General features: G+C 47.7%; 1 protein-coding gene across 2 annotated transcripts in view; it reads right to left on the bottom strand.

Moving 5' to 3' along the window:
- Window positions 1–27355, bottom strand: part of WASHC5 (WASH complex subunit 5) — a 200986-nt gene that overhangs the window by 63245 nt on the left and 110386 nt on the right. For both annotated transcript variants that reach the window (XM_075352876.1, XM_075352877.1), the window contains 7 exons: window positions 13734–13905; window positions 5301–5428; window positions 3875–4004; window positions 3538–3650; window positions 1356–1522; window positions 961–1036; window positions 474–584 (listed from right to left, as the gene is read on the bottom strand). In XM_075352876.1, coding sequence (XP_075208991.1) covers window positions 474–584; window positions 961–1036; window positions 1356–1522; window positions 3538–3650; window positions 3875–4004; window positions 5301–5428; window positions 13734–13905 — 897 coding nt within the window. The remainder of the gene's footprint in view (window positions 1–473; window positions 585–960; window positions 1037–1355; window positions 1523–3537; window positions 3651–3874; window positions 4005–5300; window positions 5429–13733; window positions 13906–27355) is intronic.

Raw genomic sequence — 27355 nt, 5'->3', positions numbered from 1 at the left:
TTTGCTCGTCAACCAGGTGATGCGAGCAGATCGGACGTGCCTTCAAATGCTCATTTGACAATTATCTACTCTTCCAAATGCACAAATCCTTTTCTCCTGCAGCTGCAGAAATGCAGAATTACATGTGAACCGTTGTAATGAGTGGTTGAGGAATTTTTAGAGTTAGAGAACCTGAGAGCAGAGAACGAATCGCTTACACAAGTGTTGTATTTACGCGGTATCAGCAGGTTCTAGTGTTTGGGCCCACCAGGGAATCCTCCAGTCCTCCGGTGGGCTATTCTAACCCTGACTGTAAGGCACTGCCCACTACCAATGAGAGATCATGACCCATATGCCTTATTACGGCATATGAAACTGGTTGGTTGATGGTCATCATGGACAAAAAAATGTTATAACTAGCGGTAGAGAAATACCATGCAGTTCCCAATCACCGTATGGAGGCTCATTATGCGAGGACGGGATTGATTACTTACCTTCCTTACATAGGACACCAGCTCTCCAGAGTAATACTGAGACACGCTGAGCAGATCGGGGCTGTTGGCTTGGTTGATGCGCAATAAGGGTAAGTCCAGGGCAGATGCCAGCTGTAATGTAAAAGAAGGGGTGGGAGAACGTCAATCTGCTGTTGACACATTGCATTGCCAGGGTTTCAACTGGGAAAACTGCAACACAACACTACTAAATACAAAATATAACAAATAAAAAAAAGTTTACTGACCCGTTAATACAGGTGTGAACAACTCCAGTCCTGAAGGGCCACCAACAGGACATGTTTTCAGGATTTCATTAGTATTGCAAAGGTGATAATGTAATGACCTGCTCCACCACTTGTGCAATGCTAAGGAAATCCAAAAAACATGCAATGTTGGTGGCCCTTGAGGACTAGTTGTGCACCCCTGCTTTAAAATATTGGCATCACTTCACTGCTGCATCTGTATGAAGAAAAAAATTGGCTCTTACCTTCAGGAATGTGGCTCGCAATTTGGTGACCATGGATGGATTGGCTCTGATGCTCTCCTGCATGATTGATGTGAAGCTAGTGCAAACAAAGTGTTAATAATTTACACTTGTGCAACAAAAAGCAGCAATGTCATAGCAGCTATCAGGAATAAAGAATTGCACCAAGTAAGGCATCAGTATTATAAGAGTTACATTGCCGGTGAAGGCCCTCAGAGTCAAAGTACCCTGGGCTGAATGGAAGTGTTGCCATGATTTGTTTTCTATTACTTTATCCATAAGGATTGCCACATGGATTACTACACTCTAATATTACTATGGGATCAGGATAAATACCAAACACGTAGACTATGCACAAACCAAAATGTGTCCGGCCATCCCCGTCAGTTGAGACTTACCTGTCGATGAGCTGCCAGGCGTAGGACAGGTCCCCCACGATGTGCATGGTGATCAAAACCTCTTCTTTGATGTTAATTGTGCGAATCATCTGGTGAAGAAACCTCCGGGTGTCAGCAAGGAACTGGCAGACCTGAAGGTTACTCTCCAGCTGGTGAAACTCTTGAACCTGTAGAAAGTCATAGTGGCTATTAGTCATAAAACCGGGGATGCTGAAGATGTCCTGATTGCACCGCCCAGTTATAGAGAAAGCCTGTGAGTCCTGCACCCACCGCCCGATTATAGAGAAAGCCTGTGAGTCCTGCACCCACCGCCCGATTATAGAGAAAGCCTGTGAGTTCTGCACCCACCACCCAATTATAGAGAAAGCCTGTGAGTCTTGCACCCATCACCCGATTATAGAGAAAGCCTGTGAGTCCTGCACCCACCACCCAATTATAGAGAAAGCCTGTGAGTCTTGCACCCATCACCCAATTATAGAGAAAGCCTGTGAGACCTGCACCCACCGCCCGATTATAGAGAAAGCCTGTGAGTCCTGATCCCACCACCCAATTATAGAGAAAGCATGTGGGTCCTGCACCCACCGCCCGATTATAGAGAAAGCCTGTGAGTCCTGCACTCACCGCCCGATTATAGAGAAAGCCTGTGAGTCCTGCACCCATCACCCAATTATAGAGAAAGCCTGCGAGTCCTGCACCCACCACCCAATTATAGAGAAAGCCTGTGAGACCTGCACCCACCGCCCGATTATAGAGAAAGCCTGCGAGTCTTGCACCCACCAACCAATTATAGAGAAAGCCTGTGAGACCTCCACCCACCGCCCGATTATAGAGAAAACCTGCGAGTCCTGCACCCACCACACAATTATGAAGAAAGGCTGTGAGTCATGCACCCACCGCCCAATTATGTAGAAAGCCTGTGAGTCCTGCACCCACCACCCAATTATGGAGAAAGGCTGCGAGTCCTGCACCCACCACCCAATTATGGAGAAAGGCAGCGAGTCCTGCACCCACCACCCAATTATGGAGAAAGGCTGCGAGTCCTGCTCCCACCACCCAATTATGGAGAAAGGCTGCGAGTCCTGATCCCACCACCCAATTATGGAGAAAGCCTGTGAGTCTTGCTCGACTCATTCAGACACAGTGATTGACATCTCCCTGTTTACTCAGTTATCAAGGAAAACTATATATAAATCTATAATTGAGCGGTGGGAACTCGCAGGATTTTTTTATGATTGGGTGGTGGGAGCAGGACTCACAGGATTTCTCTATAAGTGGGTGGGGGAAGCAGGACTCACAGGATTTCTCTATAAGTGGGCAGGGGAAACAAGACTCACAGGCTTTTTATATAAGTAGGCGGGAGAAGCAGGACTCACAGGTTTTCTCGATAAGTGGATGTGGAAGCAGGACTCAAAGGCTTTCCCTATAAGTGGACGTGGAACCACGTCTCACAGGCTTTATCCATAAGTGAGACGGGGAAGCAGGACTCACAGGCTTTCCCTATAATTGAGGGGAGAAGCAGAACTCACAGGCTTTCTCTATAAGTGGACGGGGGAAGCAGGACTCACAGGCTTTCTCTATAAGTGAGCGGGGGAAGCAGGGCTCACAGGCTTTCTCTATAAGTGGGAGAGGGAATCAGGACTCACAGGCTTTCCCTATAAGTGGGTGGGGGAAGCAGAACTCACAGGCTTTCTCTATGAGTGGGTGGAGGAAGCAGGACTCACAGGCTTTTCCAATAAGTGGATGGGGGAAGCAGGACTCACAGGCTTTTCCAATAAGTGGATGGGGGAAGCAGGACTCACAGGCTTTTCCAATAAGTGGATGGGGGAAGCAGGACTCACAGGCTTTTCGTATAAGTGAGCGCGGGAAGCAGGACTCACAGGCTTTCTCTAAAAGTGGGTGATGAGAGTAGGACTCACAGGCTTTTCCAATAAGTGGATGGCGGAAGCAAGACTCACAGGCTTCCTCTATAATTGGGCGGGGGAAGCAGGACTCACAGGCTTTCTCAATGATTGGGTGGGGGAAGCAGGACTCACAGGCTTTCTCTGTGACACATCTGACTTTTATCAGATATGATAAACAACTGGACCAGCCTTGAAAACGAACTACGTCCAATCAGCCTATCCCAGGAGGAGGATGCATTACTTTCCCAGCTGTTTGGACAGAGACATGAGAGAGGTCTCACCTCTTCCAAGGCTTGTATGAGCTGCACCGTCTTCCTCCCCGCAGCCGTGGAATCATCGTAGTCTAAGGACAGGATCTGTTTGGAGATTTCCCGGAACCAGGCCTGCAGGTTCTCTGTGAATAAATGAGGGAAGATTTACACGGCGACGGCTAAACGAGCGGTTCAATAATTCAGCAATTTTCGAGCAGACTTTGTTCTTCTATTCATCTTCAATCTTCCGGTCAGTGTGATATAATCCGAGCTTGGTCCTGGGGACAGACTATGATTACAGGCCAGGTCTCCCCTGGACTGTGCAGACGGCACCTTATTATGGTCAGTAACGTCAATGGCTGCGTACCGTTCTTCTCCACTCTGGTGAGCGGTTTCACCCCGGAGAAAACATCTGCTAGTTCGGTCATCCGCTCCGAGCCTTCCTTCTTATAGTTCTCCCACTTGCTCTGTTTTTCTGACAACATTTGCTTAAACATCTGAAATGAAAAGAGTAAAATGAAGATGTAAAACACAAGCGACCAGTCAATACCTGGGCGAGATGAATCTACCAGGTGCTATAACTTAGTGGCCATTCACTTTAGTTCTTAGAGGCAGGGTCCCGAGTTGTGGGTAGGGTACCCCCTCTATGCGGGATGCCAGATTCTCTCCATACGGTCAACTACTTTAATCCCTTTACTCTCCGGTATAAATCTATCCACTATAAAACACAGTGAAGTTTATGGATGGAGCTCAGAGGCGGAGAACGATCCATAAAGGGCAGATGCTGTCTGTGTTGTACAGCCAACATCTGCATCAGGCAGCATCGATCACAGCTGCTGCTAGCTCTTTAAATGGCACTGTGCTATCCCGCTCGGGCACGCATCCCAACTCCCGTCTTGCAAAATGAACATGGGGTACAGATGGGTTGCCACAGATTCCCCGACCCGAAAAGTGATTTACTTATCCTGCAATACTATAATATTGCAGTATAATGTGCAAATAATTGGCCATTTTTTTTTTATTTTTTTTTTCACATTTTTCAGTACATTATACAGTAAAATGAATGGTGTCACTAAAAGCTACAACCCATCCTAAAAAAACCCAAAAAAACAGCAATGACAATGGAAAAAAAAACAAGTTCTGGGTATTTGAAGAAGGTAAGGTATAAAATAACACTGGCTGCGTCTGTAAGGCCACTTTCACACCGCGTTCCTCTACCCGTTCAGTGGTCCCGTCAGGGCTTCCATCCGAACCCCCCTGCAAAACGGGTTTTGGACGTATGCTCCAACGGGGCCACTGGACTACAATGGTGGAGATGGGGTCACCGTGTGTTCTGTCTCGCACCATTTTCAGAAGTATATGCCTATTGGAGGTGGACACCCAGACTTAGTAGACGGTGTTTGAGTGTCAACTTCAAGTAAGACTATATTTCCGAACATGATGCATGACAAAGCACACAGTGACCCCCGCCTGCACTACTGTAGTCAGTGGCCCCATCGGCGCAAATGTTGAAACCTGTTTTGAGGGAGGTTCAGCCAGAAGCCCCGACGGGTCCACTGAATGAGGAGAGAACGCAGTGTGAAAGCGGCCTAAGAGGTTATGGGAAGTTTTCCAAAACACTCGACCAACTTTCCAAATGTCCAAACTTTCCCTTTGGGCACCGAAAGATGGAATCTAAATGGCTCTCAGCTCTGGCTGATGGAGGGGGGTTAAAAGGACCGTCCTCTACGACGTCCTTATGTACTAGTAGCACATCGGATATAAATGCCGATATTACATAGGGAGACCTTTACCTCCTTTAGAAGAAATTCAAACTGGGCCGTGTCGAGCAGCAGCTGGAACAGGACCTTGGGGTTGTATTTGGACTCGGCCAGGACTTGGTCTTTTACTTGTCGGAGCCGCTTATTGTTTGGGTCATAAGCTGGAAAAACAGAAACATTTAGTTCTCATTCAGATTTTCAAATTCTAGAAATTGATTCAAGCACGAATATACTGCTTATAATATATAAGAGCCCTTTACTCCCCCCCCACACACAACTAGAGGCCATTAACATGGGGTTTCGACATTCAAAGCTCCTTCTGTCTGCAGCAAGCTTTACAATAGAAATGTATATGTCTTTTATTAATTTCAAGGAACATGCAGGACCCTCCAGAGAAGAAGAGGTAAGCTCAGTTCCATGTCCGGGAGGTGAGCGGGGCCGGTGACGTCACCCCTACAGACATGGCCTGCTCCCAGGCATGAGTGGCAGGTATTGTGCACCCCTCCTATCCACTGGAACAGAATAGGTGCAAAATACCTGCAGATATCTATATATATAATTGCCTTATTCTGTCTGTCTGTCTGTCTGTCTTGCTCCAAAATTGTGTCCTTATGGTGACACAAAGCTGATTGGCCGCTGGGCTCGCCATGGCCCCGCCCCCCCCGCACGGATTGGCCCTCGCCAAGGCTGCGCCCCCACCCAGATTGGCCGGCTGCTCGCCCAGGCTCCGCCCCCCCACAGATTGGCCTCTCGCCCCGGCACCCTGCAGGCATTGGCAACTCGGCCACGCCCCACCCCCCTCACGCAATGCACGCTAGCTCTGCCCCCCCCCCCCGCATTCCTCGAACCGACACGGTCACGGAGCTACGACTACCAGGTGAGTACTGTACCCCTGGGAGCCCACATCAGCGTACGCCGCCAAACCAGCCGACACATACCCTCGCATTGCTGGGGCTGGCCGGCGTATGCTGGTGTGGGCTCCCGTGCGAGCGGGGGACGAGATGCGCTGGTAACCATGGTAGCATAGTTACCAGCGCATCAAGGTCCTGCAGCGGCGAAAAATACACACACGCACACACATAACAGCACACACACACACACACACACACACACACACACACACACTCTCACACACACTCTCACACACACATCACATCGCATCCACATACTCACAACATCCTGGGATATCGCTTGCTTCTCGGCGGCGATACTGTGCTGTGAGCTTCCAGGACCTGCCGGAGGATCACATGGCCAGAAGCATGTGGTATCTCCGGATGTTGTGAGTATGAGCGCGTATGTGCAATATCGTCAATGTGTGTGTGTGTGAGTGTATGCGATCGGGTGTGTGTGAGTGTATGCGATCGGGTGTGTGTGAGTGTATGTGATCGGGTGTGTGTGGGTGTGTGTGAGTGTATGCGATCGGATCTGTGAGTGTCGGCAGAGGAGCACAGCGTGCTGGAGGAGGCTGGGAGGAGAGAGGCTGATCCTGGGGAAGGCTGGGATGGGGAGGCTGAGAGAAGAGAGGCTGATGCTGGGGGAGGCTGAGGCTGGGGTAGGCTGGGAGGAGAGAGGCTGATGCTGGGGACCGAAAAGGCATCAGCTGGGGACAGAAAAGGCTGATGCTGGGAGGAGAGAGGCTGATGCTGGGATGAGAGAGGCTGATGCTGGGGACAGAGAGGCTGATGCTGGGAGGAGAGAGGCTGATGCTGGGGACAGAGAGGCTGATGCTGGGATGAGAGAGGCTGATGCTGGGATGAGAGAGGCTGATGCTGGGAGGAGAGAGGCTGATGCTGGGAGGAGAGAGGCTGATGCTGGGAGGAGAGAGGCTGATGCTGGGAGGAGAGAGGCTGATGCTGGGAGGAGAGAGGCTTATGCTGGGAGGAGAGAGGCTGATGCTGGGAGGAGAGAGGCTGATGCTGGGAGGAGAGAGGCTGATGCTGGGATGAGAGAGGCTGATGCTGGGATGAGAGAGGCTGATGCTGGGATGAGAGAGGCTGATGCTGGGATGAGAGAGGCTGATGCTGGGATGAGAGAGGCTGATGCTGGGATGAGAGAGGCTGATGCTGGGATGAGAGAGGCTGATGCTGGGATGAGAGAGGCTGATGCTGGGATGAGAGAGGCTGATGCTGGGATGAGAGAGGCTGATGCTGCGGGTAGAGAGGCTGATACTGGGAGGAGAGAGGCTGATGCTGGGAGGAGAGAGGCTGATGCTGCGGGCAGAGAGGCTGATGCTGCGGGTAGAGAGGCTGATGCTGGTGCAGCATGGGGGATGGAGCACGATGGGGGGTGCGCAGCATGGGGGATGGAGCACGTTTGGGAGTGCGCAGCATGGCGCATGGAGCACGTTTAGGAGTGCGCAGCATGGCGGATGGAGCACGTTTGGGAGTGCGCAGCATGGCGGATGGAGCACGTTTGGGAGTGCGCAGCATGGCGGATGGAGCACGTTTGGGAGTGCGCAGCATGGCGGATGGAGCACGTTTGGGAGTGCGCAGCATGGCGGATGGAGCACGTTTGGGAGTGCGCAGCATGGCGGATGGAGCACGTTTGGGAGTGCGCAGCATGGTGGATGGAGCACGTTTGGGAGTGCGCAGCATGGCGGATGGAGCACGTTTGGGAGTGCGCAGCATGGCGGATGGAGCACGTTTGGGAGTGCGCAGCATGGCGGATGGACCACGTTTGGGAGTGCGCAGCATGGGGGATGGAGCACGTTTGGGAGTGCGCAGCAAGGCGGATGGAGCACGTTTGGGAGTGCGCAGCATGCGGGATGCAGCACGATGGGGAGTGCGGAGTATGGCGGATGGAGCACTTTTGGGAGTGCGCAGCATGGCGGATGGACCACGTTTGGGAGTGCGCAGCATGGCGGATGGAGCACGTTTGGGAGTGCGCAGCATGGGAGATGGAGCACGATGGGGGGTGTGCAGCATAGGGGATGGAGCACGATGGGGAGTGCGCTGCATGGGGGATGGAGCACGATGGGGAGTGCGCTGCATGGGGGATGGAGCACGATGGGGAAGTGCACACCTCCCCCCAACACACACACACACACACGCGCGCGCACTGCACAACACACCACACACACACACTGGGAACCACAAACAACTGCCCTACACAGACACCCACACACACAGACAACGCTGCACACACACAACACCCAACACACAAACACCGCGGCACACACAAATATACGCACATACCGCACAACATACACATTGCACAAAACATACCTCCCCCAAAACACACCACACACACACAAACCGCGCAACACACACACACACAATGCTACAGACACACAGCGCTCCACAAACAACGCAACACACGCAACACACATACAACACCGCTCTCACCCCCCGCCACACCCAGACAACACCCAGAACATGTACAGCGCCCTACACAAACACTTGGTAACTACACACAACAACATCTATATATATATATAACAAAAATCATACATGAACTACACAATACGTAAATTCTAGAATACCCGATGCGTAGAATCGGGCCACCTTCTAGTCTGTTATAAATGTGCAGCGGTCAGATGTGACTACTAGTGATGAGCGAGTACCAAAAAGCTCGGGTGCTCGAGGCTCGGGCCGAGCATCCCAAGATACTTTGTGTACTCGGCCCGAGCACCGAGCCCAATGTTATCCTATGGGAGACCCGAGTATTTTTATGAAATGACCCCCAGCAGCATGTAGAAACCCTAAAAATGTCACAAAAGTCTCAGAAGAGTGCTCAAATTACATGGCAACAGCATGGGGAAGACCCCTTGAAGCATTTATCACTCAAAAGTCACAGCTGTGAACAATTTTGTCCGAGTTTTACGCCATTTTTACGGACTCACCAGAAAACCTTCCAAAATGACACCAAAATGAATTTTCATGGCGGAAATGTTAAGGGCACATACCCAATAGTGAGATAGAGCTGGTGTATGTTACTTTTTGAGATTATTACATGAAAGATTTTACGTGAAAACATTGTGTGGCACTCCGATGTCCAAAACACACGTTTTGTGCTTTTTACTAGCGATGTCGGTCATTTTTTTTTTCATTCTATCTCCCTCAGTCCGTCGGTCTCGCTCTGTCTCTCTCTGTCTGTCTGGCGGTCTCTCTCTGTCTTGTCTGTCCCTCTCTCACAGTCTGTCGGTCAGTCTCCCCCCTCTCTCACACTTACCGTTCCCCGATCACTGCCGCGGCGCTGCACAGCTGTTCACTAAACTCCGGCGGCTTTTCCTCTTTTGAAAAAGCCGGCCGCTCATTAATCAATCTCGTATTCCCTGCTTTCCTGCGCCTATGATTGGTTGCAGTGAGACACGCCCCCACGCTGAGTGACAGGTGTCTCACTGCACCCAATCACAGCAGCAGGTGGGCGTGTGTATACTGTGCAGTGAAATAAATAATTAAATAATTTAAAAAAACGGCGTGCGGTCCCCCCAATTTTAATACCAGCCAGATACAGCCAGACGGCTGAAGGCTGGTATTCTCAGGATGGGGAGCTCCACGTTATGGGGAGCCCCCCAGCCTAACAATATCAGTCAGCAGCAGCCCAGAATTGCTGCATACATTAGATGCGACAGTTCTGTACCCGGCTCTTCCCGATTTGCACTGGTGCGTTGGCAAATCGGGGTAATAAGGAGTTAATGGCACTTCACACAGCAACTGAGGTGAGTAGCGCGATCAGCTGAGCTGTCACTAAGGTTATCCGCAGCCACCACTGGATCCAGCGGTGGCCGTGAGTTACCTGACTGACAGCAGCTGATCGCGCTACTCACCTCAGTTGCTGTGTGAAGCTGACAGGAGCGGCGGTGTCTGCTGCAGCTCCTGTCACCTGCATGCAGCAGAGCTGGAAGCGACGCTGGAGGTCCGTGGATTACGCCGGACATGGAGGGCTTTTTGGGGCTTATTAAATTGGTTACGAGGGAATTGGTTTGTGTTTTTTATTTCTAATAAATGATTTTTTCGGGTGTGTGTGTGTTTATTTACTGTAACCTACAGATTAATCATGGAGGGTGTCTCATAGACGCCTGACATGATTAATCTAGGACTTATTGGCAGCTATGGGCTGCTAATAACTCCTTATTACCCCGATTTGCCAACGCACCAGGGCAAATCGGGAAGAGCCGGGTACAGTCCCAGAACTGTCGCATCTAATGTATGCAGCAATTCTGGGCTGCTGCTGACTGATATTGTTAGGCTGGGGGGCTTTCCATAACGTGGAGCTCCCCATCCTGAGAATACCAGCCTTCAGCCGTCTGGCTTTATCTGGCTGGTAATAAAATTGGGGGGACCGCACGCCGTTTTTTTTTAAATTATTTATTTATTTATTTATTTTTTTTACAGTTTTACCGGCGGCAGACTATTGTGAACGATCAGCTGATCGCTCCCAGAAGCCGGCCGCCGGGTGATCAGCTGATCGCTCCCTGCAGCCGGGTGATCAGCTGATCGCTCCCAGCACGGGGGTAAACTGATCGCTCCCAGCACGGGGGTAAACTGATCGCTCCCAGCACGGTGGGTAAACTGATCGCTCCCAGCGCCGGGTGATCAGCTGATCGCTCCCAGCGCCGGGTGATCAGCTGATCGCTCCCAGCGCCGGGTGATCAGCTGATCGCTCCCAGCGCCGGGTGATCAGCTGATCGCTCCCAGCGCCGGGTGATCAGCTGATCGCTCGGCCGCCGAGAATCTGTGCGGGGGGAGGAGTGCGGAGTGGGTGGAGCCGAGCAGGGCCATGGCGCTGAGGACAGGTGAGTGTGTGTGTGCGTGTATATATATATATATATATTACATATATATATACATGCGGAGTGGAGTGCGGGGCGGGGAAGTGTCGGGCTCCCTGCACACGTGGCCAGGGTAAATATCGGGTAAAGCACTTTTCTTGGTTGCCCGATATTTATCTTGGTTACGGGTCCAGGGAGCCAGAGAGAGCATGCGCAGTGAAATCCTAAGGATTCCGCTGCTCAAAAAAAGTTACATGCTGCGTTCCTCCCGCTGGGCGGAAGCAACGGAGCATCGCCCAGCAGAAGAAACGCAGGTCCTTTTGGCACAATCCGTCATCCATACAAGTCTATGGGAAACAGCGGAATCCGTTAACAGACTCCGCTGTTTTCCAAAAGGGCAGATTGTGACGGAAGGAAAACAAGTGTGAAAGTACCCGTAATTATTTATTTCACTGCACAGTATACACACGCCCACCGGCTGCTGTGATTGGGTGCAGTGAGACACCTGTCACTCAGCGTGGGGGCGTGTCTCACTGCAACAAATCATAGGCGCCTGTGAGCGGGGAAAGCAGGGAATACGAGATGGCTGTGTGCAGAGCACAGCGCGCCTGCCGGTATAAAGGCTCGGTCACGCTGTGCGGGACGGCCAATCACTGCAATTCCACAACTAACAGGGCTGTGGCATTGCAGTGGTCTGCCAGCCAATCCCTGCATGATGGCTGGCTCTCAAAAGAGCGCCAACATGCAGGGATGAAGGCCACGAGTACAGCACGAGTATCGCGAAATTACTCGGTACCCGCCGAGTAGCCCGAGTACAGTGATACTCGTGCGAGTACCGAGTAGTGACAAGCATACTCGCTCAACACTAGTGACTACGTGGTGCAGCACGGAAGAAAAAGACCCTCGGCAAGTGCTAATGCTGGGGGGAGTGGAAGATGGGAGGGGATTTTACAGGCAGGTAATGATTTTTTTCTCCTCTATGGCCTAGTTAGTTATTGAGCATGGACAACCCCTTTCTAGCCTTTTGCACTTTAAGCAGCAATGCAATCTCTATAGATCTGCAAGAATATAAATATGTAAATCAGAAGTGTAATGCTCGCGGCCACTGTAAGGGCAGCAAGAGGAATTAATGGACTTACTGGACCACAGGGGGGGATCTGGAACTTTTAGTGGAAGGGGCTTAACTAAGAGCCCACAGAGAGGTGGACGCCAAGTACTACTCCCAGGGCAGTGACCGGGACTGTGGCAGCTGACCCCCCAGGAAAGGAGACGGACTTGGGTATAAACACAGATACAAGCGACATGACCGGGACAGACAGGCAGGCGGGTACAGACAGGTATGATGGGCATGGCAGGGAAAAATAGGTATGGGTAGGCAGACTCAGGTAGCGGTGACTGACACAGGAATAACGGGACCTGACAACTAGCTAAACAGACAGGACACTGACTAACTGGTAATGTTGTGCAGGCACCTCCCCTAATGGGAGGGTGCCTTACATACCCAGTGCCTCTCAGCCATAGGATGAGAGGCATTTCTGGGAAATGGTGCGGGACCTTTAAGAGGAGGGTCAGTGTGTGCACACGTGTCTTAGGTGCACTTCCAGGAGCCCTGTGCGGCATGTACAGGGTTCGGGAGGGGAAAGAGGCAGGAGGGCACATGGAAGGCTGCGTGGCAGCAGGGGAGAACGGGACTCAGCCGGGGCGGTGAGTAAGTCAGGGATGCCGATGCGAAAAATCCAAGTTACCAAAACAGATGGATATATAAGATCTACATGATTTACACTTACTAAGATTGTGAACTTTTGTGTGTCTTACGTTCAAGATAATATGATACAAAAACTGGAATTTTGGAAAGTTTTAATTAGCTCCTTAGAAATTGTCACTTTTAATGAAGCTTAGGCTGCTTTCACACCATGTTTTTTTAGCATGCGTCATGAACGTTTTTTTGCTGCAAAAGCGGATCCTGTTTTTGCAAAGAAAAATGCATGCAAACGCATGTGTTATTTTGCAGGATCCTGTCACTTTAAGTTTATGGGCGGGAATTGGAGTCATGTGATCGGGTATGAGGGGAACTGAACGTGAAAGACTGGGAGCTGACATCTGACAGCCGCGGAGGCTCGTAACCAAGGTAAATATCGGGTAACTTGTTTGGATACCCGATATTTACCTTGGTTACGAGCGTCTGCAGCTGCTAGGAGCAAGTCTGCCTGCTCCCTGCACACGTAATTAAAGTAAACATCGGGTAACTAAGCCCGCGGTTACCCGATATTTACCTTGGTTACGAGCGTCCTCCGCTCTCAGGCGGGGGAGAGAGAGGGAGGGGGAGAGAGGGAGGGGGAGAGAGGGAGGGGGAGAGAGGGAGGGGGAGAGAGGGAGGGGGAGAGAGAGAGACTGATCACGCGAGGCTGGTTTCTGGGCATGCTCAGTAGGGCAAGCAGGATCCTGTCTATCAGCATGCCAGCGTTCACATGCGTTTGTGTGCAGTATAGTCAGGATCCAGCAATTTGCAGTATTTGGACGCAGCTCAAAAACGCTACAAGTGGCGTTTTTGAAAAAGTTAAAAAACTGCAAGTCGCTGGATCCTTACTATAAAACACACAAATGCAGGTGAACGCATGTTGACGCGAGTCCATTGCAAATGCATTGAAATGAAAACGCATTTGCACTGGATCCGTTTTTACGTTAAAAAACGTTCATGACGCATGTTAAAAAAACGTAGTGTGAGAGCAGCCTAAGTCACCATGCACTATTACCTGAGTCTGCAGTGTGCAGCATCAGCCACCGGATGGCCACGTTGCAGTCTCGCAGGCAGTTCAGCAGTTTGGGAATATTATCCAGCACAAACTCCTCTCGCAGGAATCCCTCCTTCAGGAACTGCTGCACTTGTGGGTGTAGACGCTCCATGATGGCAGCGTATCGACAAGCCTGGAGAAGAGACAGGTCAATGATATTACAGTAACATTCACTAGATATCATATAAGGAAAAGGAAATTGTATATTGATAGTCGGCACTGGGAATTCTATCATTAGATTGGTAGGAGGTAAATGGGGGGGTGGGGGGGAAGCATTTATTTATCCTTGTATTTTTTTTTTAAAAAAAAGGGGTTGTCCACTACTGTTGCTGTGGCGCCCCTGACCTGGGCAGGCCCCACTGAGTACTGCACCCATGCTGGGACAGTACTTTCAGGTAATTCCAAAGGCCGGAATAGGGTGTGTACGCACAGACACATAGCAAACAGGTCTCCCACACCTTAGAGGGGACCCTTGGGCAGATCCAAGAGGGGGCATTCCTCCACATCTCATCTAGGGGTATAGAGGAGGGGCTGGAAGCTAAGGTGGCAGCGGCTGTAAGGAAAGTAGGAGGAGCTAGTCAGTCTGAGAGTGGAAGGCGCGGAAGGAGGGTTGCTGAAAGAGACGCGCGCTGACACGCTAGTCAGACCCTGCCCGTGAAGTAGCCGTTGGCGGGGAGAACGGTTGCCAGACGGACAGAAAGACGCTGAGGAAGTCAGCTGGTCATGTACGGAGACTCCTGGTGACTACGTACGCACGGGGAACAGGTCCCTAGAGTAGACGTCCATTTATTGATCTGCTAAACCTGCCGGTGGGGGAGAACCGCAAGTCCCACACCAGCCAACTAGAGTCCGAGCATCAGCAGCAACGAGGGGGCCCATAAGGAGGATCGAGCCTGAAGCCATTTTCCTTGGTCCACGCTGCCGGCAAACGGGCCAAAAAGGGGAGAAAAGGCAGCAGCGACTTCCCTGGATGAATCCCACGGTACTTCAAGTCAAGGGTTATCCGAAACACGAAGTGCAAGGAAGGCGAGTTAACGGTTACCCTTAGACCGGCCTAAAGAATACCTGGTTCCTCCTGGTTTATCTCAGCATCGCCCGGGTACCTCACACAACATCAAAAAGTGACTAAAGAACAGTTGAAAGACACCTTGGACTGAGACTGAGTTATTCTGGGACCTGTTGTTCTACACACCCGAGCCCCTGAGGCCAGCCTCACTCACGGGAGGCCACACCACCAGACGCTCATTAAACCTGAAGTGGCGGTCACCCATAACCCTGACCGCACACCGTGAATGGCGTCACGACTCCCATGTAAATAAACCTGACATACCTGTGGCCAGAGGTTCCCAAAGTGAAGCCCCTGTGGCGTCCCTGAAGGTGGAGTGATGTCCCTTGGGGCGACCACTGCAGGTGGGCGACACATTACATTGATGGCTTATCCTTATAATAGATCAATGTCTGATCGGCTGAGGTCCGACACCTCGCATCCCCGCTGATCAGCTGTTCTCGGTGTTGGCGGCAGCCGGAAATGCTCAGTTCTGTAGCTGCTCCGTCTACTGATATCGTCTGTGGCCGTTTGCTGCACATCCACCTCCCATTCTAATCAATAGGAGGTGGATGTGCAGTACCCGGCTGCCATCACTATCAGAAGATGGAGAAGCTTTGGAACTGAGCATTTCTGGCTGCCTGCTGCTGCTGCCAACACTGAGAACAGCTGATCAGCGGCGGTGCGGGGTGTTGGATCCCAGCAGATCAGACATTGATAACTTATCCTAAGGGGCACTTTGCACACTACGACATCGCAGGTGCGATGTCGGTGGGGTCAAATTGAAAGTGACGCACATCCGGCATCGCAGGCGACATCGTAGTGTGTAAAGCCTAGATGATACGATTAACGAGCGCAAAAGCGTCGTAATCGTATTATCGGTGTAGTGTCGGTCCATTCCATAATTTGGAAATGACCGATGTTACGATGTTGTTCCTCGTTCCTGCGGCAGCACACATCGCTGTGTATGAAGCCGCAGGAGCGAGGAACATCTCCTACTTGCGTCCCGGCCGGCTATGCGAAAGGAAGGAGGTGGGCGGGATGTTTACGTCCCACTCATCTCCGCCCCTCCGCTGCTATTGGCTGCCTGCCGTGTGACGTCACAGTGACGCTACACGACCCGCCCCATTAATAAGGAGGCGGTTCGCCGGCCAGAGCGACGTCGCAGGGCAGGTGAGTGCGTGTGAAGCTGCCGTAGCGATAATGTTCGCTACGGCAGCTATCACTAGATATCGCAGCTGCGACGCGGGCGGGGACTATCACGCTCGGCATCGCAAGCATCGGCTTGCGATGTCGTAGTGTGCAAAGTGCCCCTAAGGAAAGGCCATCAATGTAAAAGAAAAGGACAACTCCTTTAACATGAAAAAGAAAAAAAAAACATCTGCCAGAAACAGCAACTTTCTTCTATCAATGTGACTCTGTTGGGACTGCTTAAGACTGAATCAGTCTCCTTCTCCCTCTGGCAGCTGATAATATACTCCCTTCTTACTTCCCTTACAAAACAAGTCTTCTCAGCTCTGCTACCATGCAGAAACAGGGCCTAAATTTCATTTTTTTTTTTATTTTTTTTTACAGCAGTTAGTACCTTTGGAATACAACCCCTTCCTGACATACGACGTCCCGGTACATCTGATGGCATGCTTAGAAGCCGAGCTCACTCAATACCTAGCATGTGGCAGCTGTTTTACACAGCCAGCACCTGCCTCTAAATGCAGCAACTGGAATCATCTCCAATTGTTGCAGCATACTTATTTTAAAAGCCGTTACAAATCTCTGACAGCAAGATAATACAATCACTGATCTCGGGGAGACCAGACAGAGAAAACACTGCCGGCAGCCAACAAAGGCTCTCAAAATAGTGAAATCCTAGGTGCATTGCCCCCTGGGAAGTATGCAAGTCAAAAAGGTCCGTGGAGCTTCTGTTAGAAGTCTCGACACAGAAAATAGCCAGATATCCCTCCGGGAAGGACCTAGCCAAGGAGTGGCTCTTTTTAGGAGACCATCATAACCACTATATTAAGTGGCCCTTTTAGTCAATATTCAACTCTTTGACGAGTTTAAAGATATGACAAGGAAAATACCAAGGCCAGGTATCCATCCACAGACAGCTGTTTCGGGGTGTTGCCCCTCATCAGTGTGGAGTAGGATTCTGGCCAGGTGGGAGCAATGCCTAGTAGACCACTTGGGGTGAGCTGGACCGCAGAGTGAAGGCAAAAGGGCCAACAAGTGCTAAGCATCTCTGGAAACTCCTTCAAGACTGTTGGAAAACCATTTCCGGTGACTACCTCTTGAAGCTCATCAAGAGAATGCGAAGAGTGTGCAAAGCAGTAATCAAAGCAAAAGGTGGCTACTTTGAAGAACCTAGAATATAAGACATCTTTTCAGTTGTTTCACACTTTTTTGTTAAGTATTTCATTCCACATGTGTTAATTCATAGTTTTGATGCCTTCAATGTGAATCTACAATTTTCAGAGTCATGAAAATACAGAAAACTCTTTGAATGAGAAGGTGTGTCCAAACCTTTGGTCTGTACTGTATATGCAGTCATATGAAAAAGTTTGGGCACCCCTATTAATGTTAACCTTTTTTCTTTACAATTTTGGTTTTTGCAGCAGCTATTTCAGTTTCATATATCTAATAACTGATGGACTGAGTAATATTTCTGGATTGAAATTAAATTGAAAAGTTTATTGTACTAACAGAAAATGTGCAATCCGCATTTAAACAAAATTTGACCGGTGCAAAAGTATGGGCACCTCAACATAAAAGTGACATTAATATTTTGTAGATCCTCCTTTTGCAAAAATCACAGCCTCTAGTCGCTTCCTGTAGCTGTTAATGAGTTCCTGGATCCTGGATGAAGGTATATTTGACCATTCCTGTTTACAAAACAATTCCAGTTCAGTTAGGTTTGATGGACGAGCATCGACAGCCGCTTCACATCATCCCACAGATGTTCAATGATATTCAGGTCTGGGGACTAGGATGGCCATTCCAGAACATTGTAATTGTTCCTCTGCATGAATGCCTGAGTAGATTTGGAGCGGTGTTTTGGATCATTGTCTTGCTGAAATATCCATCCCCTGCGTAACTTCAACTTTGTCACTGATTCTTGCACATTATTGTCAAGAATCTGCTGATACTGAGTTGAATCCATGCGACCCTCAACTTTAGCAAGATTCCCGGTGCCGGCATTGGCCACACAGCCCCAAAGCATGATGGAACCTCCACCAAATTTTACTGTGGGTAGCAAGTGCTTTTCTTGGAATGCCGTGTTTTTTTGCCTCCATGCATAACGCCTTTTTGTATGACCAAACAACTCAATCTTTGTTTCATCAGTCCACAGGACCTTCTTCCAAAATGTAACTGGCTTGTCCAAATGTGCTTTTGCATACCTCAAGCGACTCTGTTTGTGGCGTGCTTGCAGAAACGGCTTCTTTTGCATCACTTTCTCATACAGCTTCTCCTTGTGCAAAGTGCGCTGTATTGTTGACCGATGCACATTGACACCATCTGCAGCAAGATGATCCTGCAAGTGTTTGGAGGTGGTCTGTGGATTGTCCTTGACTGTTCTCACCATTCTTCTCTGCCTTTCTGATATTTTTCTTGGCCTGCCACTTCTGGGCTTAACAAGAACTGTACTGGGTTCTTCCATTTCCTTACTATGTTCCTCACAGTGGAAACGGACAGTTTAAATCTCTGAGACAACTTTTTGTATCCTTCCCCATAACAACTATTTTGAATAATCTTTGTTTTTAGATCATTTGGGAGTTGTTTTGAGGAGCCCATGATGCCACTCTTCACAGGAGATTCAAATAGGAGAACAACTTGCAAGTGGCCACCTTAAATACCTTTTCTCATGATTGGATACACCTGTCTATGAAGTTCAAAGCTCAATGAGGTTACAAAACCAATTTAGTGCTTCAGTAAGTCAGTAAAAAGTAGTTAGAAGTGTTCAAATCAAGAAATTGATAAGGGTGCCCATACTTTTGCACCGGTCAAATTTTGTTTAAATGCGGATTGCACATTTTCTGTTAGTACAATAAACCTCATTTCAATCCAGAAATATTACTCAGTCCATCAGTTATTAGATATATGAAACTGAAATAGCTGCTGCAAAAACCCAAATTGTTGTAAAGAAAAAAGGTTAACATTAATAGGGGTGCCCAAACTTTTTCATATGACTATATACACACACACACACATACAGCTCTGGCAAAAATTAAGAGACCACTTCCACATTTTCAGTTTTTCTGATTTATATCTCTTAATATTTTTTAGTAAAATGTAAATTCTTCTTTTATTCTATAAACTACTGACAACGAATTTCCAAGCAATAAATTTTGTATTTATTTTCTGAAAATAACAGAACAATGCAATGCTTTCACACCTCAAATATTGCCAAGAAAACAAGTTCCTAATCATTTGGAAACAACAATACTAATAATGTTTTACCTCAGGAGGAGTTCAGAAATCAATATTTTGTGGAATAACCATGATTTTTAATCCCAGCTTTCATGCTACTTGGCTGCTTTCCACAAGTCTGTCACACTGCTTTTTGGTGACCTTATGCTGCTCCTGGTACAAAAATGTAAGCAGTTCTTCTTTGTTTTATGGCTTGTGACTATCCAACTTCCTCTTGATTACATTCCAGAGGTTTTCAATGGGGTTCAGGTCTGGAGATTGGGCTGGCAATGACAGTATTTTGATGTGGTGCTCCTTCATCCACACATTGATTGACCTAGCTGTGTGGCATGGTGCATTGTCCTGCTGGAAAAAACAGTCCTCAGAGTTGGGGGAACATTGCCTGAGCAAAAGGAAGAACTATTTTTCCAGGATAACCTTGAAATGGTCTCTTAATTTTTGCCAGAGCTGTATGTATATTTTGTTTTCTAGCTCCCAGAGATGAGCAGCACCACTGCCGCTAATCATGATTGAGTCTTGCCAAACCGGCAGCTTATAGAGGCCACATTTTCTTGGTGCAGACTGTGAGCCCTGATACCTTGCTTCAGATTTCATTTGCAGGCATCAGGGTTGGCGTCAGCACCCGGCACACCTGGGCAAGTTCCGGGGCCCTGGACCGCCAGGAGGGGTCCACTAGCATCGGCAGGGGCGGTGATGTAACCTGCGGCCCCCAGGCCGAATTCTGGAGACTGCAGTGCTCGGGTGGCAGCTGCACTTTGTTGCGCACAGCATGTCACTGCTGATCGCTGTGTGCAGGTGCATTATAATTAATATGTGGGCGGAGCTAGCGCGCAGTGTGCTGAACTCCCGTCCCACAGATGAAGAGAAGGTAACTGGAAGGAGCCCATACACTCTAGCATCTACTATGAAAAGAGGAGCCACAGCAACAACATCCCAGCGAGATTTATGGCCCCCCCAGACCTGTCTGTCCCCTGACCCTAGTGCTATATACCCTCCAGAACTGTCTGTCCCATGACCCCAGTGCTATATACCCTCCAGAACTGGTTAGTGCAGTACGGTGGCTCAGAGGTTAGCACAGTACGATGGCACAGTTGATAGCACAGTACAGTGGTTAGCCCTGTATAGTGGTTTAGTGGATAGCACTGGACCGTGGCTCAGTGGTTAGCACTGCAGTCTGGCGGCGCTGGTGTCCTGGGTTCAAATTCCACCAAGGACAACATCTGCAAGGAGTTTGTATGTTCTCCCCGTGTTTGTGGGGGTTCCTTCCCACACCCCAAAGACATACTGATATGGAACTGGTGAGCCCCAATAGGGACAGCAATGCTGAAATCTGTGAAGTGCTATAGAATCAATGGTGCTCTATAAGTCAATACAAAAAATAAAATACAGGGCCAAAATCCACATGTGTGTGTATAATATATTAGATACTATCTCTCTCTCTCTCTCTCTCTATATAATTATATATATATATATATATATATATATATATATATATATATATACATACACACACAGTCAGGGCCAGAAATATTTGGACAGTGACACAAGTTTTGTTATTTTAGCTGTTTACAAAAACATGTTCAGAAATACAATTATATATATGATATGGGCTGAAAGTGCACACTCCCAGCTGCAATATGAGAGTTTTCACATCCAAATCGGAGAAAGGATTTAGGAATCATAGCTCTGTAATGCATAGCCTACTCTTTTTCAAGGGACCAAAAGTAATTGGACAAGGGACTCTAAGGGCTGCAATTAACTCTGAAGGCATCTCCCTCGTTAACCTGTAATCAATGAAGTAGTTAAAAGGTCTGGGGTTGATTACAGGTGTGTGGTTTTGCATTTGGAAGCTGTTGCTGTGACCAGACAACATGCGGTCTAAGGAACTCTCAATTGAGGTGAAGCAGAACATCCTGAGGTTGAAAAAAAAGAAAAAAATCCATCAGAGAGATAGCAGACATGCTTGGAGTAGCAAAATCAACAGTCGGGTACATTCTGAGAAAAAAGGAATTGACTGGTGAGCTTGGGAACTCAAAAAGGCCTGGGCGTCCACGGATGACAACAGTGGTGGATGATCGCCGCATACTTTCTTTGGTGAAGAAGAACCCGTTTACAACATCAACTGAAGTCCAGAACACTCTCAGTGAAGTAGGTGTATCTGTCTCTAAGTCAACAGTAAAGAGAAGACTCCATGAAAGTAAATACAAAGGGTTCACATCTAGATGCAAACCATTCATCAATTCCAAAAATAGACAGGCCAGAGTTAAATTTGCTGAAAAACACCTCATGAAGCCAGCTCAGTTCTGGAAAAGTATTCTATGGACAGATGAGACAAAGATCAACCTGTACCAGAATGATGGGAAAAAAAAAGTTTGGAGAAGAAAGGGAACGGCGCATGATCCAAGGCACACCACATCCTCTGTAAAACATGGTGGAGGCAACGTGATGGCATGGACATGCATGGCTTTCAATGGCACTGGGTCACTTGTGTTTATTGATGACATAACAGCAGACAAGAGTAGCCGGATGAATTCTGAAGTGTACCGGGATATACTTTCAGCCCAGATTCAGCCAAATGCCGCAAAGTTGATCGGACGGCGCTTCATAGTACAGATGGACAATGACCCCAAGCATACAGCCAAAGCTACCCAGGAGTTCATGAGTGCAAAAAAGTGGAACATTCTGCAATGGCCAAGTCAATCACCAGATCTTAACCCAATTGAGCATGCATTTCACTTGCTCAAATCCAGACTTAAGACGGAAAGACCCACAAACAAGCAAGACCTGAAGGCTGCGGCTGTAAAGGCCTGGCAAAGCATTAAGAAGGAGGAAACCCAGCGTTTGGTGATGTCCATGGGTTCCAGACTTAAGGCAGTGATTGCCTCCAAAGGATTCGCAACAAAATATTGAAAATAAAAATATTTTGTTTGGGTTTGGTTTATTTGTCCAATTACTTTTGACCTCCTAAAATGTGGAGTGTTTTTAAAGAAATGTGTACAATTCCTACAATTTCTATCAGATATTTTTGTTCAAACCTTCAAATTAAACGTTACAATCTGCACTTGAATTCTGTTGTAGAGGTTTCATTTCAAATCCAATGTGGTGGCATGCAGAGCCCAACTCGCGAAGATTGTGTCACTGTCCAAATATTTCTGGACCTAACTGTGTATGTATGTATATATGTGTATATATATATATATGTGTATATATATATATATATATATATATATATATATATATATATATATATATATATATATATATTGTACTACCCGGCTTCGCCCGGGTTAATAACTGCTGTTAACAAAATAGAATGTATTAACAAAAATGTATTCTGAACACAAAAAAACACAAAACAAATAGATAGAAATGTAATTATTAAATTGTTGCCTATATTAACCAATCAGAGCTCAGATTAATTAACTGTAGCAAAATAGAAGCTAAGCTGTGATTGGTTGCTATTGGCAGCCTGATAAATCTCCAGGCAACAGAAAGCCCTCCCCCTGACAGTATATACTAGCTCACACATACACATATAGACAGGTCATGTGACTGACAGCTGCCGTATTTCCTATGTGGTGCATTTGTTGTTCTTGTAGTTTGGCTGCTTATTAATCAGATTTTTATATTTGAAGGATAATACCAGACTTGTGTGTTTAGGGCGATTATGTGGTGAGGTTGGTGTATGTGTGGTGAGATGTGTGCTGAGGGGGGTATATGTGTTCAAGCACGTGGTAGTGTGTGGCGCATTTTGTGTGTGTGTTCATACCCCCGAGTGTGGTGAGTATCCCATTTCGGGGCCCCACCTTAGCAACTGTACGGTATATACTCTTTGGTGCCATCGCTCTCATTCTTTAAGTCCCCCTTGTTCACATCTGGCAGCTGTCAATTTGCCCCCAACACTTTTCGTTTCACTTTTTCCCCATTATGTAGATAGGGGAAAAAATTGATTGGTAAATTATAACGCGCGGGGTTAAAATTTCGCCTCACAACATAGCACCCAGCGCTACACGGGATAGTAACTGTCTCTCTGTTTCTCTCCCATTCTCTGTCTGTCTCCCCCTCTGTATATATGTGTCTGTCTCTTTGTCTGTCTCTTTGTCTGTCTCTTTCCCTGTCTGTCTCTTTCCCTGTCTGTCTCTTTCCCTGTCTGTCTCTTTCCCTGTCTGTCTCTTTCCCTGTCTGTCTCTTTCCCTGTCTGTCTCTTTCCCTGTCTGTCTCTTTCCCTGTCTGTCTCTTTCCCTGTCTGTCTGTTTCCCTGTCTGTCTGTTTCCCTGTGTCTGTCTCTGTCTTTCTCTTTACCTGTCTCTCTCTTTCCCTCTCTTTACCTGTCTGTCTCTTCAGATGTCAGTCTGTCTCTTTGTCTGTGTCTGTCTCTTTGTGTCTGTCACTTACCCTGTCTGTGTCTGCCTCTTACCCTGTCTGTGTCTGTCTCTTTCCCTGGCTGCATTGTGACACGCCAACATTCCATATAAGGGCGTGGCTGCGCATTCTTCTGAAGTTCTAGCTGCACTGTGGCTCCCAGCTCTATTCACTTTAATGGAGGCAGTTTTTTTGGTGAATAACTGTAAAGGGCGGGGGTTAAAATTTCCCCTCAATACATAGCCTATGACGCTCTCGGGGTCCAGGAGTGTGAGTGTGCAAACTTTTGTGGCTGTAGCTGCGACGGTGCGGATGCCAATCCCGGACATACACACATTCAGCTTTATATATTAGATTATATATATACAGTGCCTACAAGTAGTATTCAACCCCCTGCAGATTTAGCAGGTTTGATAAGATGCAAATAAGTTAGAGCCTGCAAACTTCAAACAAGAGCAGGATTTATTAACAGATGCATAAATCTTACAAACCAACAAGTTATGTTGCTCAGTTAAATTTTAATACATTTTCAACATAAAAGTGTGGGTCAATTATTATTCAACCCCTAGGTTTAATATTTTGTGGAATAACCCTTGTTTGCAATTACAGCTAATAATCGTCTTTTATAAGACCTGATCAGGCCGGCACAGGTCTCTGGAGTTATCTTGGCCCACTCCTCCATGCAGATCTTCTCCAAGTTATCTAGGTTCTTTGGGTGTCTCATGTGGACTTTAATCTTGAGCTCCTTCCACAAGTTTTCAATTGGGTTAAGGTCAGGAGACTGACTAGCGAACTGCAACACCTTGATTTTTTCCCTCTTGAACCAGGCCTTGGTTTTCTTGGCTGTGTGCTTTGGGTCGTTGTCTTGTTGGAAGATGAAATGACGACCCATCTTAAGATCCTTGATGGAGGAGCGGAGGTTCTTGGCCAAAATCTCCAGGTAGGTCGTGCTATCCATCTTCCTATGGATGCGGACCAGATGGCCAGGCCCCTTGGCTGAGAAACAGCCCCACAGCATGATGCTGCCACCACCATGCTTGACTGTAGGGATGGTATTCTTGGGGTCGTATGCAGTGCCATCCAGTCTCCAAACGTCACGTGTGTGGTTGGCACCAACGATCTCGATCTTGGTCTCATCAGACCAGAGAACCTTGAACCAGTCTGTCTCAGAGTCCTCCAAGTGATCATGAGCAAACTGCAGACGAGCCTTTATATGACGCTTTGAAAGTAAAGGTACCTTACGGGCTCGTCTGGAACGGAGACCATTGCGGTGGAGTACGTTACTTATTGTATTGACTAAAACCAATGTCCCCACTGCCATGAGATCTTCCTGGAGCTCCTTCCTTGTTGTCCTTGGGTTAGCCTTGACTCTTCGGACAAGCCTGGCCTCGGGACGGGTGGAAACTTTCAAAGGCTGTCCAGGCCGTGGAAGGCTAACAATAGTTCCATAAGCCTTCCACTTCCGGATGATGCTCCCAACAGTGGAGACAGGTAGGCCCAACTCCTTGGAAAGGGTTTTGTAACCACCCCTTGCCAGCCTTGTGACCCTCCACGATCTTGTCTCTGATGGCCTTGGAATGCTCCTTTGTCTTTCCCATGTTGACCAAGTATGAGTGCTGTTCACAAGTTTGGGGAGGGTCTTAATTAGTCAGAAAAGGCTGGAAAAAGAGATAATTAATCCAAACATGTGAAGCTCATTGTTCTTTGTGCCAGAAATACTTCTTAATACTTTAGGGGAACCAAACAGAATTCTTGTGGTTTGAGGGGTTGAATAATAAATGACCCTCTGAATAAACTTTTCACAATTTAAAAAAAAATAAAAAAAGAAATAACATTCTTTTTTGCTGCATTTCACACTTCCAGGCTGATCTATAGTCCAAATGTCACAATGCCAAGGTAATTCCGAATGTGTAAACCTGCTAAATCTGCAGGGGGTTGAATACTACTTGTAGGCACTGTATATTATATATACACACACACACACACACACACACACACATATATATGTATAATGTATATACACACATACGTCGAGGTCTTGAGGTGGTGGATAGTGTTGTATATATGGATACATTATTATATGGGCACATGTCACCCATGTAAAATCTGTGTTTGTCATTAAGGGTGACCCTGGTGGTCAACAAAAATTGCAAAGCTGATGGCCTTTCTCTATTTTTTTTTTTTTCGGAGGTGGGAAAGGTAATTTTGGCTCATAGGAAAAGACCCTTCCTATTACAGATCTGCGATCATTAGGGGTCCTGTTGGAGGTCTTGCACTGGGGCACACAAGATTTGTTACCACACTGCTTACACACAGGACGTTGTGACGCTCCATAACTCTTCCTGCACAGGTCGGGGGCTGCACATTACTATTATAGGAAGTTGCTTTTACTGTGCCAAAAAAATAATAATAATATCTCCCCTCAGCTGCCTCAGATTCACATGACACAAAGCTCAGCTGCTGCAGAACATCATAATACACACCGCAGGTGTTGTCAGTCTCAGTTGAAGTTCTGCAGAAGTTGAATTGTGTATTGTTTAGCAATAGTGTAGCATCCACAACTAATATTATAAAGAACTAGTTGTCGTACCCGGCGTTGCCCGGGATAGTAACTGTCTGTCTCCCTCTCTGTCTCTTTCCCTGTCTGCCTCTTTCCCTGTCTGCCTCTTTCCATGTCTGCCTCTTTCCATGTCTGCCTCTTTCCCTGTAAGTCTGTCTCTTTGTCTGTCTCTGTCTGTGTGTCTTTCCCTGGCTGCATTGTGACACGCCAACATTCTTCTGAAGTTCTGGCTGCATTTTGGCTCCCAGCTGCATTGACTTTAATGGAGGCAGGTTTTTTGGCGAATAACTGGAAAGTGCGGGGTTAAAATTTCTCCTAAACACATAGTCTATGATGTTCCCTGAGTCACATGGAGTGTCTGTGCAAAATTTTATGATTGTACATGCGACGGTGAGAATTCCTTTAGCAGGGACACACACACACACACACACACACACACACACACACACACACTGTACACACATACATACACTCAGCTTTATATAATAGATATTCCCCATAGACATCTAATGTTTAATAATTAACAATTGATACAATAAATATACTGTATATTATCCACCAAGCAAAATATTTACTATTTACAAACAATGAGAAAACCTGTTTATATAACTCTTTACCAACGCACAGATTTATATACATTTATCTTATAAGAAGACAGACAGGATATTTATATTCCACATTCTCTGCCAACATTCATCGGTTGGCAGCAAACATGGCGGCCCGGCTGCTGTGATGTCACAATGCTCGGGGTTCTCCATGATGATGTCATAATGGAATGGAATGCCCGGAGGGTATAGAAGCCCCCCGCACAGTGACATCACTGCCATTTCTTGAGTTGATGCTTTTGCTGAAACTTCACTTTGGTTCTGGAAGAGTGATCTAGTTTGTGCTCCACATCTAGTGTTTACTTCCTATTGCTTGTTATTGATCTTTGATCAGGGCACAATAATACCGGTGCCCCCCGGAGAGCTCAGATCTCCAAATTCTATCAGCTTCAGGTACCTAAGACATGAGTGCCCGGGAGCTGCGTCAGCTGATTGCTGACAATGAAGCATGGCTGCGCCGACCACAAAATCGAGGTAAGTGAAATATTGGGGGATGATAGACAATATTCACACCCTATAGGGCCGGGGTCTCAAACTCGGCTAGGTATAAGGGCCACACAGGCAAAAAAAAATTGGGGGCCGCACT

This window comes from Anomaloglossus baeobatrachus, chromosome 6, assembly GCF_048569485.1.
Source record: "Anomaloglossus baeobatrachus isolate aAnoBae1 chromosome 6, aAnoBae1.hap1, whole genome shotgun sequence".
NCBI classification, from domain to species: Eukaryota; Metazoa; Chordata; class Amphibia; order Anura; family Aromobatidae; genus Anomaloglossus; species Anomaloglossus baeobatrachus.
Note: the sequence above shows the minus strand (reverse complement) of the source record. Positions and strands in the feature narration are given on the sequence as shown.